At 41.3% G+C, this 16,584-nt stretch overlaps 1 protein-coding gene across 1 annotated transcript; it reads left to right on the forward strand.

Moving 5' to 3' along the window:
• The first annotated feature begins 15,029 nt into the window (after positions 1–15,029).
• On the forward strand, positions 15,030–15,965 carry LOC117348468 (olfactory receptor 1020-like). The gene has a single exon (XM_033920662.1). The coding sequence runs from the start codon at positions 15,030–15,032 to the stop codon at positions 15,963–15,965; it is 936 nt and encodes a 311-aa protein (XP_033776553.1).
• The last annotated feature ends 619 nt before the right edge of the window (positions 15,966–16,584 follow it).

Below are 16,584 nucleotides of genomic sequence, written 5' to 3' on the forward strand. Positions count from 1 at the left end.
GAACGAAGGGAAGGGGGAGCGTTAAAATGATGGATGCTTGCCTGATGAAAGAGAGAGAGAGAGAAAAAAAAAATAAAAATTTAGGTTTGATTAAAAGCGTCCCGAAATAAGAAAGTCTTTAGATTGGTCTTGAATTTGGCTAATTGTTGTTCGTCGCGGAGGTATTGTGGAAGTGAGTTCCATAATGTAGGGGCGGTTATATGCCATTGTAGGGGAGGGGACAGCCCCTGATTGTGAGCACTGGCTACTTTGACTGCATCAAGCCATGGCTCAATGTTCCCAAGAAGGTAAAATAGCGCTGCATGTGAAGGCAAGAAGTATATTATTTTTGCACTGCAGCAGTGACAAATCTCTGATACTGAGGTGTTGTGAGTTTTTCACTCTCATGATAAATTAAGGTGAGGTAAAAACCTGACTTACTGTACCTTAATAACTACCCAAATAAACAAGAGTTTACCTTCAGAAACCCCCATTAAAAAAAAAAAAAAAAAATTGTTCTCGCTCCCCTTGTGAGCTCTTTAATTTTCACCTGCAAAGTTATGAGGAGTGAAAACATTCTTGCTGTAATAGCAGCTGCTTGATTTTCAAAGAGAAACTCCTCAGAGAGTTTCTCCGGAAACTCAGCGTATAAAAGGTGTATCGAGGGAGTGTGAACATACATGAATCCAACTGAAGAAATAAATACAAGTACAAAAAAGAAAGAGGGATTTCATGCTGCTTATCCCAGGAATAAGCAGTGAATTTTCCCCCGATGCACTGGTTTGTGGACCTTTCGTCCAGAAACTTGGCCAAACCTTTTTTAAATCCTGCTGTGCTAACTGGGCAAAGATAGAACTGCTTTTATTCAATCCTTCTTGTAGTTAGCTATCTGAGCACAGGACCTGAATGTCACAGGTATCTGATGACTTCTGTATCAACCCTCAACTCTGCCCCGGACCACTCCTAACCCATATAAATGCAGCACTTATATCTGCACTAGGCCTCCTTTAAATATCTGCCCACATATTTTTGTATGCATACAAAATAATTTTTTTTTTTTCTGTTGTAGGCTACATCGGAGGGCATCATTACATTGCTTCTGCTTTCAGCACTTTTGGGGTTTTGTATTGTATCTTCAAGTTATGTCTTTGGTTGCAGGGCTGCATGGCTAAGCTCTCCCTCTTCACATGGGCTGGAGGTAAGTTAATACATAGCTGATGTCATAGAAAATTACTCAAGAAACAATAACAACCAGGATAATATCAAGAATATTAATTATATCAGTGATCTAAAAGATAAATTATACAATTTGATGCCAGAAATAGCTCCACAGGATATCAACAAATGAACAAAGTGGAACATTATGGAGTCCATAGCACCTTTAATAAAGCATAAAAGAGTCCAAATAATAACAAATTGCTCTCTGGGAGAACAGATTCAATTCAAAGCGATCACTCAATTTCAAGCAAGAGAAAGAAAACACGCCTTACAAACATCAGTTGATATCATCTCGACCAGAGAGTTTCCTTCTCCTGATGAAGGCTCACCAGCCGAAAAATGGCTGTTTCGAGAGAAAGAAACTGCTTGAAATTGAGAGCAAGTGACTGCTTTGAATTAAGAACATAAGAACATAAGAAGCGCCATCTCCGGATCAGACCTTCGGTCCATCAAGTCCGGCGATCCGCACACGCGGAGGCCCCGCCAGGTATACACCTGGTTTATTTTATAGCCACCATATCTTTATATGCCTTTCTCAAGGAGATATGCATCTAGTTTGCTTTTGAAGCCTGGGACTGTCGATTCCGCAATAATCTCCCCTGGGAGAGTATTCCAGATGTCCACCACTCTCTGTGTGAAGCAGAACTTCCTGACATTAGTCCTGAACTTGTCCCCCCTTAGCTTCATTTCATGTCCTCTTGTCCGTGTCAAATTGGACATTGTAAATAATCTTCTCTGCTCTATTTTGTCGATTCTTTTCAGTATTTTGAAAGTCTCGATCATATCCCCACGCAGTCTCCTTTTCTCAAGGGAGAACAATCCCAGTGTTTTAAGTCGATCCTCATATACCAGTTTCTCCATACCCTTCACCAGTTTTGTTGCTCGTCTCTGCACCCTCTCCAGCAGTTTTATATCCTTCTTTAGGTAGGGAGACCAATGTTGGACGCAGTATTCCAAGTGGGGTCTGACCATTGCCCTATAAATTGATTTTGTTCTTCCAGAGAGCAACTTCTTATTATTTGGACTCTTTTATGCTTTAGTAAAGATGCTTTGGACTCCATAGTGTTCCACTTTGTTCATTTATTGAATAAGAATAAAATGACTATTTTGGAAGGAAACATGGGCCAAGCGGGAGCGTGAATAGTTGGAAATAATGAGGCATTTTGGAAGTGACATACATCAAGCTACAGAATGCAGAACTTGATTGATATCCCCAAGGAAGGGCAGATTTATCTCCTTTTGCACCTGCAGAGTTGATCAAGAAATACTGCACCCTATGATATAGTATTATTTGGAACGATTTTATTACCCCCCAAAAAAAAACAATTAATGCAAATCAAAACAAATTGCTCCTCATCATGACAGGAGTAGCCATGCAATTGATAATGAAAAACTGGAAAAGTTGGGATAACTTAAATTATAGTTTCTGGTGGGAATCCCTATGACAGATTTATAAGTTTGAAAATATTAACTCTTTACAGTTGGGACATCATAGTAAATTTAAGGAAATCTGGGGCCCGTTAACAAAATATTGTAAGATATGAATATGAACTATTATCATTATTATTAATACTATTATTTCCCTTTGTTTCATGAATGAACATCATACATATCCAGGTGGGGGAGGGGGGAGGGGGGAAGGGGGGATACTCTGGTAGACCTCAATAAATATGATTAAAAAAAAAAGTTTTATATTTTATTGTTGGAATAGAGTGCAATATGGTACGTTACTTGAATGTTCATGTGTTTGCACTTTGTATTTGATATCAAAAATGAATAAAGGATTTAATAAAAAAAAGAAAAAGAAATACTGGACCCTTTATACAATGATGGGAAAGCAGCAATGAACATTTGTTTGCCAAATATACCAGACCAAGGGCTCCTTTTATCAAGGTACGGTAGGGGGGTTTAACGCGCGGAATACCGCGCATTAAGCTGCCTGCCGCGCTAGCCGCTAACGCCTCCATTGAAGAGGCGTTAGTATTTTGGCTTGCCGCAGGGGTTAGCGCGTGATGAAATGTCCGACGCGCTAACCCCCGTAGCGCACCTTGATAAAAGGAGCCCCAAATGTCTAACGCCCTCTTTTACTAAGGCGCGATAACCGATTAGCGCACGCTAATCGATTTAGCGTGCACTAAACGGTAATGCGTGCATAGACTAACATGCACGTGTTAGGGTTTAGTGTGCGCTAATCGATTAGCGCACCTTCGTAAAAGAGGGCCTAAGTCATTTCCTTCAAGTTCTTGAAGTTACATTGTTAGAAGGAGAGCTGGTGTTAGAGGAAGGGGTGAAGGCTAAGAAAGTGGCTATAGAGAGAAGAGATATGTTTTTTAGCTTCTTGCGGAATTCAAAGTAGGTGGTGGGTTGTCTTACCCCCCTCTTTTACAAAGGTGCGCTAAGCTTTTTAGCTCGTGCTAAATATTAGCACATGCGCTAAGCGCTAACGCGTGCATGTTATCCTATGGACGCATTGTCGGTCAGCGCACGTGTTGATTTTTTTAAAAATTCCTTATTAATTTTCCAAAACTAATATAAAGTGCCAAGATTTATACAAACATTAATAATCAAAATAAGCTCCCTTCAGTTATTCCGCAAACAACTGAAAACCTGGCTTTTCAGCAAATTGTAACTCTATCCTTCCCCCCTTTCTTTCCCTCCTTCTACACATAAGTTCATGTAATCCTTTTTCTTCTTCTCTACCCACTATTTTAAGTTCTTGTAAACCGTGTCGAGCTCCATACTCATGGAGATGATGCGGTATATAAATTTAAGGTTTAGATTAGATTAGATTAGATATTCAATCAATAACAATGAAGAAGAAAAATATCCCTCCCATCCCTTCCAACACATTTGATCAAAGAATAAACCAAAGAGATATCCTCCCCCCCTGTCCTGGATGTGTATGGAAATAAATAAAAAATTAAATTAAAAGACAACTATAACAAAGTAATGAAAGATGTGAACGGACCCCCAAACCTTTGTAAAAGAGGACCTTAGGTATGTTGGCAGTTTGCTCCAAATGAGTGGTCTTTGGTATGCAAAGGTAGACTCAAAAATCTTCTTCCACCGTACTTGTTGAGGTGATGGGAAGGGTAGTATGTAGCGTTGTGATATGTGTGAGTTGAAGAAGAAGTGTGGGACTTTGATATCGGAAGTTAGTAAAGTAGAGTTGGAGCCCAACCAATTATAACTCTACAATTCCTCTCCAACAGAGTTGACTTTGTTGCAGAGAGGGGCAACCTCTATAAGGAAAGGAGAAACATGACGTCAAAATACTCTTCTCTTTATATACAACCACGCGGCTCGAGCTGATATCGAGGTTGTCTTCGTCTTATGAATATTACATTTTGTGCCGATGATTTTGTAAACTTTAACACAGGCTGTGCTTGTTCTGCAGGATAAATACGTCCTAGATCTCGAACCTCCTTTGGCAGCACATCCAACTTTAGCCCCAATGCCAGCTCCAGGTCCAAATCTATCAACGTCACCTTAATATGAAAAGAACTGCAAGACTGAAAGTCTGTCCTGAGAGTTGAAGAAGCCAATGAACGTGATATCTACCACTCATATGCCTAACAAAACAGAAATAATTTAATCCATACAGTATATTCAGTGCAGCTGTCTGTTAAGATGGTAATTCTATAAAAAACAAACAAACCCAACCTACTTGTAGAAACCAAGAATAGACCAATTTGATGCCTATTTTATACAAGAAAGTAGAATACACTTCCCCCTTCGTATTTGCAGTGGTTAGGGGCAGATCCGGCCCGCGAATATTAAAAAACTGCAAATAATATTTGGGCCGGTTCTGCCCCTAATCCCGCTTCCCCCGGCTATTTTAAGCCCTGAAAGTTCCCCCTTAAGCCTTACCTGGTGGTCTAGCGGGTTTTCAGGGCAGGAGCGATCTTCCCATGCTCCTGCTCACAGGAAATGGCTGCCTTGAGCTCCCATAGTCTCTCGAGCCATTTCCTGTGAGCAATCTGCATGGGGCAGAAGCATGGGAAGATTGCTCCTGCCCCGAAAACCCGCTAGACCACCAGGTAAGGCTTAAGGGGGGGGGGGGGGCTTACAGGGCTTAAAATAGCCCAAAAAAAGAAAAATAAATTTTAGGTTTAAAATCGCGAATAAGTGAATCCGTAGATACGGAAACCGCAAATACGGAGGGGGAAGTGTATTAGCATATCAGGGCAATTATGAATATTGCTTTTTGGCTCAAGCCTTAAGATCAGTGTAAACATTTGCTTCTAGATTGCTTAAAATGCATGTAAGTTATAGCATTCTATAATTTACATATACGATATAACTGTGCCCCACCCATGCTGTACCCCTTTGTATGTCCACCTTCAAACTATATGCTATCACATGTAGGCACCAGTCTATAAAATGGCACATACTGTAGGTGTAATATTGGCATTTATGTGTGCATATATGCTGGCATTCTGATCATTTGTGTGCATTCATGGCGCCTAAAAATAGGTCCTTGTAATAGATTAAGGGTTTTCCCCCTCCCCCCATGCAAATATTATACCCTTGGGCAGCAGGAGGTGCTAATCAAATGTGGAACTACGGGTCCCAGCATGCACTGGGCTATGGAGAGAGGTATTTCTGGGCTTATTCTAGAGAGGGCCCCGAGAGAGAAAGAGGAACTCTCAAGTTTTCCCTAGAGATAGGCGGAGGCAGGCCTGTATGTGCTTGGTTGAGGTAAGCCAAATCCATGGTATTTTGTGTGAGGCAACGATAAATAAAAAATGTCTTGGCTATATATGTGCTGACCTCTCTGGGCATGCCAGGCTAGACTGCCATAGTCCTCTTTATAGAATTATCCTCCAAATGGATAATTTTTGTAACCACCTCTGCCTCTGCCTTAATCCTGTTCCATATTATATGGATAATATCTGATTGGTTAGTGAATGAACTCAATATTGTCCTCTGGATTCTATAAGTGGCGCATAAGTTTCAGTGTGCAGAATTGCATACTATGCTGAGATATGCGTGCCATTAAATCAGCTAATCAGCCAATTAGCACAAATAATTGGATGCTAGAAATGAATCATTGGCGCTCATGAGCAGCAATCGGATTGGCACATGCATCTTGCTAAGGACTTTTTTTTTTAAATTAAAGATCCATTTGCAAATCTTATAGCTCGCCACTCAAAAGGGGGTGTGACCGTGAAAGGGGCACGGGTGGATTTGGGGCATTCATTAAAGATGTGTTCTCATAGGTTTCCGTGGCTGGCGTCATGATTGTTGCAGTTGTCTGGCGATACCCAGACAATTGCAACAGTAATTCACTAAAGATGTTTGCAGTATTACCGAATATTGGGGGATCTGTGCCTAAATTATGCATCAGGATTTACCGTTGGTATTAAACCTCATGATCACAGTTTGGTGCAGAAATTGTCTCTAGGTGCTATTCAATAAACAGTGTCCAACATGGTCTGCATGGATTTTTTTGTGTGTCAAATTTTGAGCACTCTACTGAATCGGTGTCAGGTCAAAAGCGCGCCGGGACAAAGGTGCGCCCAGAGAATTGAGCGCAGCGTGCGCCGCCGCGACGCTCTAAATTACTGTTTTTAGCACTCCGACGGGGGGGGGTGTGTGGGGGGGAACCCCCCACTTTACTTAATAGACATTGCGCCGCGTTGTGGGGGCATTGTGGGGGGTGTAGGGGGTTATAACCCCCCACATTTTACTGAAAACTTCACTTTTTCCCTGTTTTTAGGGAAAAAGTTCAGTTTTCAGTAAAATGTGGAGGGTTACAACCCCCCAAACCCCCCATAACGCCGATGCGATGTCTATTAAGTAAACTGGGGGGGTTCCTCAACAAAAACCCCCATCGGAGCCCCTAAAAACTGTAATTTAGAGCGGCGCGGCGGCGCGCGCTTTTGTCTTTCGCGCCATTGTCTATGAACCACTGACTCTAGTTGATTATATCCAAGTTTATTAGTTGTTTTTTTTATATACCACCTATCAACGGACGTTGTCTAAGCGGTTTTTACATTCAGGTACTCAAGCAATTTTCCCTATCTGTTCCGGCGGGCTCACAATCTACTTAACGTACCTGGGGCGATGGAGGGTTAAGTGACTTGCCCAGGGTCATAAGGAGCAGCACTGAGCTTGAATCCACAGCCTCAGGGCGCTGAGGCTGTAGATCTAATCACTAGGCCCCTCCTCCCTCCCGTCTAGTTAGTTACTGAATAAACTCAATATTGTATGTATAACTTCTAAAAATACTGTATAGGGTTAAGCCCACTTTTTCGAAGTTGCTTTTAACTGCTAAGCCCCGCTCGCTTATAAAGCACCCATGCTTGAGAAACTCCCTTACCCGCTATTTGTTCTGTTTGCCTGTTTACATAAGAACATAAGAATTGCCGCTGCTGGGTCAGACCGGTGGTCCGCCGCGCCCAGCAGTCCGCTCACGCGGCGGTCCCCTGGTCAAAGACCTGTGCCCTAACCGAGACCAGCCCTACCTGCGTTCGTTCTGGTTCAGCAGGAACTTGTCCAACCTTGTCTTGAATCCCTGGAGGGTGTTTTCCCTTATAACAGATTAGATTAGATTGTAAGCTCTACTGAGCAGGGACTGCCTCTTCAGTGTTTTAATGTACAGCACTGTATATGTCTATCAGCACTATAGAAATGATAAGTAGCAATAGTAGTAGTAGTAGTATATGCTTTATAAGAACAGTGGAGTTGCCCTTGGTTGTTGAACGGGTTACCGGTCTCCAGCTAAACAGAACAGCAATGAGTTGAGTCACTTTAAACTGGCGATGAAGCTGAATCTGGTAGCACTTCTTGGTGAATAGACGTATGTCTCTATCACAACAGACTGCTGATCATCCCATGGAAAATTTTACATTACGATGACTACCCACTAGATTGATAAGAGTCTTTAGAGAGGAAGCCCGCTTGTCTAGCCCTAAGAGAGAAGGGTGCCCACACATTTGACGTTTTTGCATCTTCTCAAAGATATTCAAACAGCATTTGCCGTCAGACAAAATCTTGTTAGAACAACAATAAACAATGATTTCAACTTTGTGAGAGCCTCCTTTGGGAATATCACGCAGAGAACATACCCACTAGATTGATAAGAGTCTTTAGAGAGGAAGCCCGCTTGTCTAGCCCTAGGAGAGAAGGGTGCCCACACATTTGACGTTTTTGCATCTTCTCAAAGATATTCAAACAGCATTTGCCGTCAGACAAAATCTTGTTAGAACAACAATAAACAATGATTTCAACTTTGTGAGAGCCTCCTTTGGGAATATCACGCAGAGAACATACCCACTAGATTGATAAGAGTCTTTAGAGAGGAAGCCCGCTTGTCTAGCCCTAGGAGAGAAGGGTGCCCACACATTTGACGTTTTTGCATCTTCTCAAAGATATTCAAACAGCATTTGCCGTCAGACAAAAACTTGTTAGAACAACAATAAACAATGATTTCAACTTTGTGAGAGCCTCCTTTGGGAATATCACGCAGAGAACATATTACACCTGCGCTAAAGCAATTGCATTGGCTTCCAGTATCGCCAAGGGGTCAGCTACAAAATGTTAGCGGTGGTGCATCAGAGCCCACATGGATCTGGTCCCCTGAATATTCTCTGTGGGAGGGGGTCTATCCGCCGAAGAGGAAGTTAAGATCTGAAAGTACTATGCCACTCATCTCCATGCAGGAGAAAACTGTTTGTTGTGCTAAATCTAGAGTGACAATGTTGTCTGTGGCAGGAGAAAAGTTTTGGACTTCCCTACCTGGCATTCTGAGGACCCGTTCTAACCGGCTACAGATTAGAAAGGCATTGAAAACAGAATGGTTTGGCAAGGCTTTTCTTTGAAATTGTATTAGTATGTTTATTCTAATTTTAATGTACATTACATACTAGCACAGCTCCAAAGCCCTGCACTGATTAAGGATTTACTAAGTTGTCAATCAAACGCATCCATAAACAAAAAAGTTAAAAAAAAAAAGAGTTTTGAAACGATCAACATAAGAACATAAGAGTTGCCACTACTGGGTCAGACTGGTGGTCCATCCTGCCCAGCAGTCCGCTCACGCGGTGGCCCCCAGGACAAAGACCAGTGCTCTAAATGAGTCCAGCCTCACCTGCATATGTCCCAGTTTAGCAGGAACTTGTCCAGCTTAGTCTTGAAACCCTGGAGGGTGTTTCCCCCTACAACAGACTCCGGAAAAGCGTTCCAGCTCTCCACCACTCTCTGGGTGAAGAAGAACTTCCTTACGTTTGTACGGAATCGATCCCCTTTCAACTTTAGAGATTGGATTCTAATTGAATATGATTTGGAAGAGCATTCCAAAGTTGTGGGCCATTAACGGAGAAGATGCGATCTCTAATAGATGCCTATGTAATGTGTCTTGTAGAAGGAATCGTAAGAAGATTCCGCTGAAGAGAGTGAAGTGTACAAGATGGTAAATACGGTATCAGTTATCATGATAGGAAGGAGATCGATTAATTTGTATCTTGAAAGCTAAGGGGTTCTTTTACTAAGGCATGCTAACCGATTTAGCACATGCTAAATACTTACGCGTTTATATTCTATGGTAAACCAATCATATATAGAAAGCTTTCACAATACCAAAGTTGTAACTCTTACCATAAAAACAGAAGAAGCTAACTCCTGTAATAAATTAATTTATCAAGTCTATTTATTGAATCTTACCCACGGTTACCATAAATATATTTTTATATTTTATAAATGTGCTTATTCCCCACTCTTACAAAACATAAAACATTTCCTTATACAACATCAAATTGCTACTTAGATGTCCAATCTTTCCAAGTCCAGTCTTTAGACGTATCACTGTTAATCTTGTGCTACATGGACTTGACTCCTGTGATGATCATAAAATCGTGTCCCTTTGAATTCATCTTTGATGACAAAATAATATTCAGCCAGCCCAACGCAATCTTGCGTTTCACCATATAGGCGTCCTCAGAAGCTGAAGCCGCTTTAGGTTTTCATATACCATGTATCTGTCATCCTATGTATTTATCATAAAGCAACTGCAACGCAGGCTCAGAAATCTCACCTCCCGAACTGAGGGACTGATGATCCAGGTTTTCTTAGCAGCAATTTGATGTTGGATAATAAAATGTTTTATGTTTTGTAAGAGTGGGGAATAAGCATATTTATAAAATATAAAAATATATTTATGGTAACAGAGGGTAAGATTCAATAAATAGACATCATATTCTATGGACGCGTTAGTATATCGGTTAGCTCGCCTTAGTCAACGGAGGTGATAGAAGACGGATGGCTAAGGCAAATCACTCTAGCAGCCCACAGCAGTTGGAGGTTGGGTGTAATCCCTGGGATACTAGGGGCTCCTTTTATCAAGCCGCGCTAGCGGGGGTTAACGTGCGTGACGTTTCATCACGCGATAACCCCCGTGCTGGCCTAAAAACTACCACCTGCTCAAGGGAGGCGGTAGCGGCTAGCACGGCTGGCGGTTTAGCGTGCGGTATTACGCGCGTTTAACCGCCAGTGCGGCTTGATAAAAGGAGCCCTAGGTTTTTATACTTGCTTTAAATTTGGAGTGGGATGATTCAATGCGCAAAGGAATGGGAGCAGAGTGTCTAATTTTCTGGGATTTCTGCTACTACTAAACTATTCCTCAGACATACTTACCTATTCTTCCTTTGAGGAACTAAAAATTGTTTTCGTTAGTGTACTTCAGAGCTACAGTCCCATGTGTCACAAAATGTACAATATATATTCATATGTAATAATGAGATCCTGAATAGGGACCCTGGAGCCCAGAAGTGCTGCATCCTCCAAACGCAAGGTATGTCTCTCATAGTTCTATTAGACAGTGCAGGCAAAATGTATATACTCCCTCTTCTAGTCAACTGCGCTGAATGGCCCATGCTGCTCCCGACGCTCATAGGAACTCTATGAGCGTTGGGAGCAGCGCAGGCCATTCAGCGCGGCTCCCCGTGCTAGAAACTGCTGGTGCAGTTTAATAAAAGAGGCCTAAAGTGTTTATATGTATATATATATCTCTCTATATAGTAAGTATCTCTCTCTCCCCTGTCTTTCCTCCCTATAGATCAATTCATTTGTTTTAGCCGCTATACACTGATAAAATACCCCAATGTTTAAAAACGAGCAAAGCCCTCTTTTACTGAGCTGCAGTAGAGGCTTCTACCATGACCCAGAGCGCTAAATTTTTCGACGCTGCTCCATCACTCGTAGCCATTCTATGAGCGTCAGAATTTAGAACTCCAGACCGCAGTAGAAAACTCTACCACGGGGGGGGGGGGGGAGGGACTTTAAAATAGGTGTTTATAGAATAAACACACAAAAAAAGCATCACTTCTCCTGGTTCTCTCTCAGTTTCCTCTAATTTGTTCTGTATTCTCCACTCAGGTTAGGATGAGGAGGTTATAGAAATATGTGGGTATTTGTTTCCCAACCCATGTGTCCTAAACCTATATCCGATTTTATTTCTGGTTTTATTTTTTTTATTATTGCAATTACGCTACCTCCCCTCCTAATTTCTATTGTCAATTAGCAGTGTATGTGGATGTTATTATTTTATTTGATTTCTAACTGATGTAAATCGCATTGAAACTGGATTATGCGAACAAATCAAAGAAACTATTAAAGTTGAAACTTGAAAATCTTTAAGTGACACGTATGTATATATTTTATTCCAGTCCGGTTGGATTTTTATCACTGTATTTTTTTTTGTACGTTTTATCATTGAATTTCCATGTTTTTATATGTCAGTGTATAATAAATTATCTCCAGAACATCTGTATCCACAGTTTTTTGTTTTTGCTTTCATCGGTGGATTGTTTTCACTGTGGATCATTGGGTCTCCCCTTTTTTCGTTGTTGTGATATATTTTATTCCGAGAGAAACCAAAAAAACCTGTGGAAAGACGATGATCCTGAAATGGACTTTAATAAGGGAAACAAAGTTCCAAATATACAATGAAAATCCAAGTTCCAAATATATAATAAAATCATCCACATGAATGATAAAAATCCACATACAAATCAGTGGCGCAGGACACAACACGGTCCGCGTTTCGACAAAGTGTCTTCTTCAGGGGTCCCTAAGAGTCCTGTGATGATGAATATGTGGAAAAATCCTGATATGTGGAGAGACGAATGCTACTGGAAACCAAGGCGTTCGCCAAAACGCGGACCGTGTTGTGTCCTGCGCCACTAGCGGACTAGGTCCTTTGATTTGTATGTGGATTTTTTTTATCATTCATGTGGATGATTTTATTGTATGTTTGGAACTTGGATTTTCATTGTACATTTGGAACGTTGATTCCCTCATTAAAGCCCATTTCAGGATCATCGTCCAAGTCGTGCACTCAGCACAGTAGCTCTTACCCCTCCATGGTCTACCATGGCACAATGATGAGACTCAGGCGTATATCAACTCACGTGAAATTTATTTTGGCCGCAGCCATAACAGCACAATTACAAACTGTTGTCAACTGAACATCATAATCAAGCCTGAACGGTGATGAACTGTACACTGTAACTGCACTTCTGAGAATGGCATAACACGCAATGTACATCACCAGGCAACATTTAACCAACCGATGCTCAGGCGCACAGCATTATGCCTCTCTATACCCGCACCATGTGGGGCGCCGTCGAAGCCTCCCCTGCTCACCGGACCCATCCCGTTCAAGGAGGTGTCCCCTCGTCAGCGGAGCGTTGCTGTGAAGATCATGGCCTGGCCTCCCTGCCGTCCAAGCAAGGCGACGTGCCCCATGTCTTAACCGCTGTAAAGCTGTATGCCTTCTACCCCTATGCTGTGCTTACCTGCCGGACTGGCTGCGACAGTAGTGAAGGGTGGGCGGGAGGGAGGCCGCGTCTTTCTTCTCCGGATCGCAGTCGGGAAAGGGCGATCTCCCTTCCATTTCCCACTCTACCCCGCTCCCATCGCTGATTGGGCTTTCTTTCTGCTCCCTTCCCCCTCCCCCTCCCCCCTTCCCTCTTTTCGGCTCTGGCTTCGGCCGATTTGGTCCCGCTCCTCCCTATATGGGATCGGAGCTTGTTCTTTTCCACATTTTTGGGCTTCTCTTGGACTCTCTTCTCTGTGGATTCCTTGGCGTCAATTTTCTTTGGTTTGGTTTTATTCCAACAGAAAAGGTACCTGTGGCACAAAACACTGATAAATACCACTGCTTAGTATCCTCAAAGAACTCCTAATTAGCTGGAAATGAAACACCTATATATCAGTGCCATGCAGTACCACTGCCTGTGATGTCTCTTGAGTGTGTCTGTTATGCTGTTAAAAATATCTGGATGCCTTTTATCCATATATAAAAAGCCACTGAATATAACTAGTTAGATGTAATTTGATATTATTTAGCTAAATATCAATTCCTATATTTCTGTTTTATGTTAAAAATAATATTTGCTCGGTGATTTCTAAGGTGAGAGGTCACATGAATATTTTCAATGCATTGACATTAAGAAATGCTTATATTAATATATATCTTAATGTTTATGAAAATTCACTGAACTGCTTGGCTTCTACAGGTCACAGCAGATTGCATTTAAGTAAAATGGCATAAAAACGCATAGTGGGGAAAGGAACTCCATTTAAGAATGCAAACACTTACCCATTATTTCCAGATCCAGAAAGCAAAAACTTGATCCAGAGACCCAAGCGCCAGATATACAATATAGTAAATCCACAAACTCCCCAGTGCTAAAATATACAAGTAAGACTTTAAGAGAAAAGGACTGGGATTTAATATACCACTTCTCTGTGCTTACATACAAGGGGGTGCTGAAAAGTTCTGAGCCCAACCAAGCAGCTTCCTAAATTCTGAGTGTTATTTTTGCCACTGTGCCTGAAAAGCGTGTTTATCTTATTTCGTTAAGTGCCAATTTGCAGAAACAAAATTATTAGTGTTTACATCATTGATTGAACCACATCCACGTCATTCTCTTCTTGGTTGGGCTGAGAACGTTTCAGCACCCCCCTGGTAGTGTGAAGAGTTTCAGTCTCTGGTAACCAGAGCTGAGATTGTGATGTCATAATGCCTCATTCCACCAATAAGAGCCAACCTCAACAGTGATGTCACAATGGCTTGATTGTCCTATACATACAAGGGGGTGCTGAAAAGTTCTCATCCCAACCAACCAACTTCCTAAATTCTGAGTGTTATTTTGCTACTGTGGCTGAAAAGAGTATTTATCTTATTTCATTAAGTGCCAATTTGCAGAAACAAAATTCTATCACATCTTTAGCGGTATTGAGTAGTCTTTTTTTTTTTTTTTTTTTTTAAATCATGTTTATTGAGGTCAACCAAAGTAACAAAGGGCATACAAGAAATACAAATGCAACCGGGAAATACAAAGGCAAACAAATACAAGCAGCTGGTAAGAGTACAAAAACAATACAGAACAAGCAGCCGCACCAGCAGAGAACATAATACTGGCATAAAGGTTACATGATGTACAGTCAAAAAACTAATGAACAACAAAAATACCATAAGAAACCCAAACCATAACCAAAAGCTGGCTCCTCCTTCTTTTGGTTATGGTTTGGGTTTCTTATGAGTAGTCTGAGTAAATCAAGAGATGGCATTTTGAATAACAGTTTGGGTTTTCATCTTATCAATACCAAATTTCCAAAAATGACAGGACTATATTTACTTATGTTCACATGCGTTGTAGATTGTGAACCCCTGACACAGGTAGTTGCTGAAACAGGGCCCATGTCGGGTTCGAATGAATTTTATATGAATAAAATATATTAAAACAAACCGGAACCAAGTATAGTTACACATTCTCTTTCTTTCTTAAACAAGCGACAGATGTCCATCGCTCCATCCTTCGGAAATGAAAGACAACAACCAAACTGCTATTAGCGAGGTCGATCTTCTTGGATTCTCTGACCTTCCTAAGCTACAGGGTTTACTCTTCGTTGCTTTTATGGCCATGTATGTATTCACTCTACTGGGGAACCTTGGTATGGTTGCATTCATTAAGATTGACCCTCAACTTCATACACCTATGTACTTTTTTCTTGGCAACTTATCTTGTGTCGATATCTGCTATTCTTCCGCTATCACCCCCAGGGCACTGGCCAGCTTTATAATGGAGAAGAAAAGCATGTCCCTGATTGGCTGTGCTACTCAGTTGTGCTTCATTAGCATCATGGCGTCTGCCGAGAGTTTCCTGCTTTCGGTGATGGCTTATGATCGTTATGTGGCAATATGTAATCCCTTACTCTACATATCTGTTATGACTCAGAAATTCTGCATGCAAATGGTGGGAACTGTGTATATAATTAGCTTGGCATATTCACTGATACAAACTGGCAATATTTTCTCTCTTTCATTTTGTGGTTCTAACGAGATCAATCATTTCTACTGTGATCCCCTTCCTCTGCTGAAGCTTTCGTGCTCCGACGCCTTCCTCAATGAAATCATTCTGTCTACTTTTGCTTCATCTGTCGCTCTTTTAAATGCCGCGGCAATATTTCTGTCTTACGTGCGCATTATTTCCGCCATCCTGAAAATCCGCTCCGCAGCAGGGAGACAGAAAGCCTTTTCCACATGCGCTTCCCATTTCATTACAGTGGTTTTATTCTTTGGGACTCTTGTCTTCATGTACGCATTGCCCAGCTCTCATTCTTCCATGAACAAAAATCGGTTTATTTCTATAGTATACACAATGTTTATCCCTATGGTAAATCCTGTGATCTACAGCCTCAGGAACAAGGACGTCAAACAAGCACTGAAAAAACTTTTAAACAAAAAATGGAATTCTTAAGCGTTCTGGTAGTCAACAACGAGGTCAATTTTCAAAGGATTTATCCAAGTAGGTGCAGGTCCTACCTGGAGAACTCATACTGACTGAATCTAAGCCACAAATCTACTTAATGGCACTGAAATTACATTACATTACATTAGGGACTTCTATTCCGCCTATACCTTGCAGTTCAAGGCGGATTACAAAAGAGCTAACTGGACATTTCCAGTGAAGTTACAACAGTTTTTGGTTTGTTTTTTTTTTGGTTACAAGGGAGGAGAGGTACCTGGATTAATTAAATTGGATATTAAATTGACTGTACGTTACTGTGTGATATAACAAATAGATTTCAGTTAGAGTACAAATAAGATTACGTTACATTTCAGGGATCTGAATACTTGTTTGGTGTTTTGGGGAGGAAGAGATTATTTAAGTGGAGGTTTTGGGGGAGAATTTATCTAGGAGGAGGGGGAAGGGTTGGGTTAAGATATCTGGATAAATTTTTTGAAAAGTAGGGTTTTGATTTCTTTTCGAAAAGTTTTGAAATCTCATGGCACCCTCTGGTTAGTGCTTTCTAGGGGTGACTACAATTACCTGCTCAACAAAAAATTGAGAACGGGAGCAGAGAAAAGTTATGACA

The sequence above is a fragment of the Geotrypetes seraphini genome, chromosome 14, assembly GCF_902459505.1.
Source record: "Geotrypetes seraphini chromosome 14, aGeoSer1.1, whole genome shotgun sequence".
Classification (NCBI taxonomy): Eukaryota; Metazoa; Chordata; class Amphibia; order Gymnophiona; family Dermophiidae; genus Geotrypetes; species Geotrypetes seraphini.

Bases quoted from the DNA above. Each gene is read 5' to 3' on its own strand.
- LOC117348468 (XM_033920662.1), top strand. From the start codon at position 15,030: ATGAAAGACAACAACCAAACTGCTATTAGCGAGGTCGATCTTCTTGGA.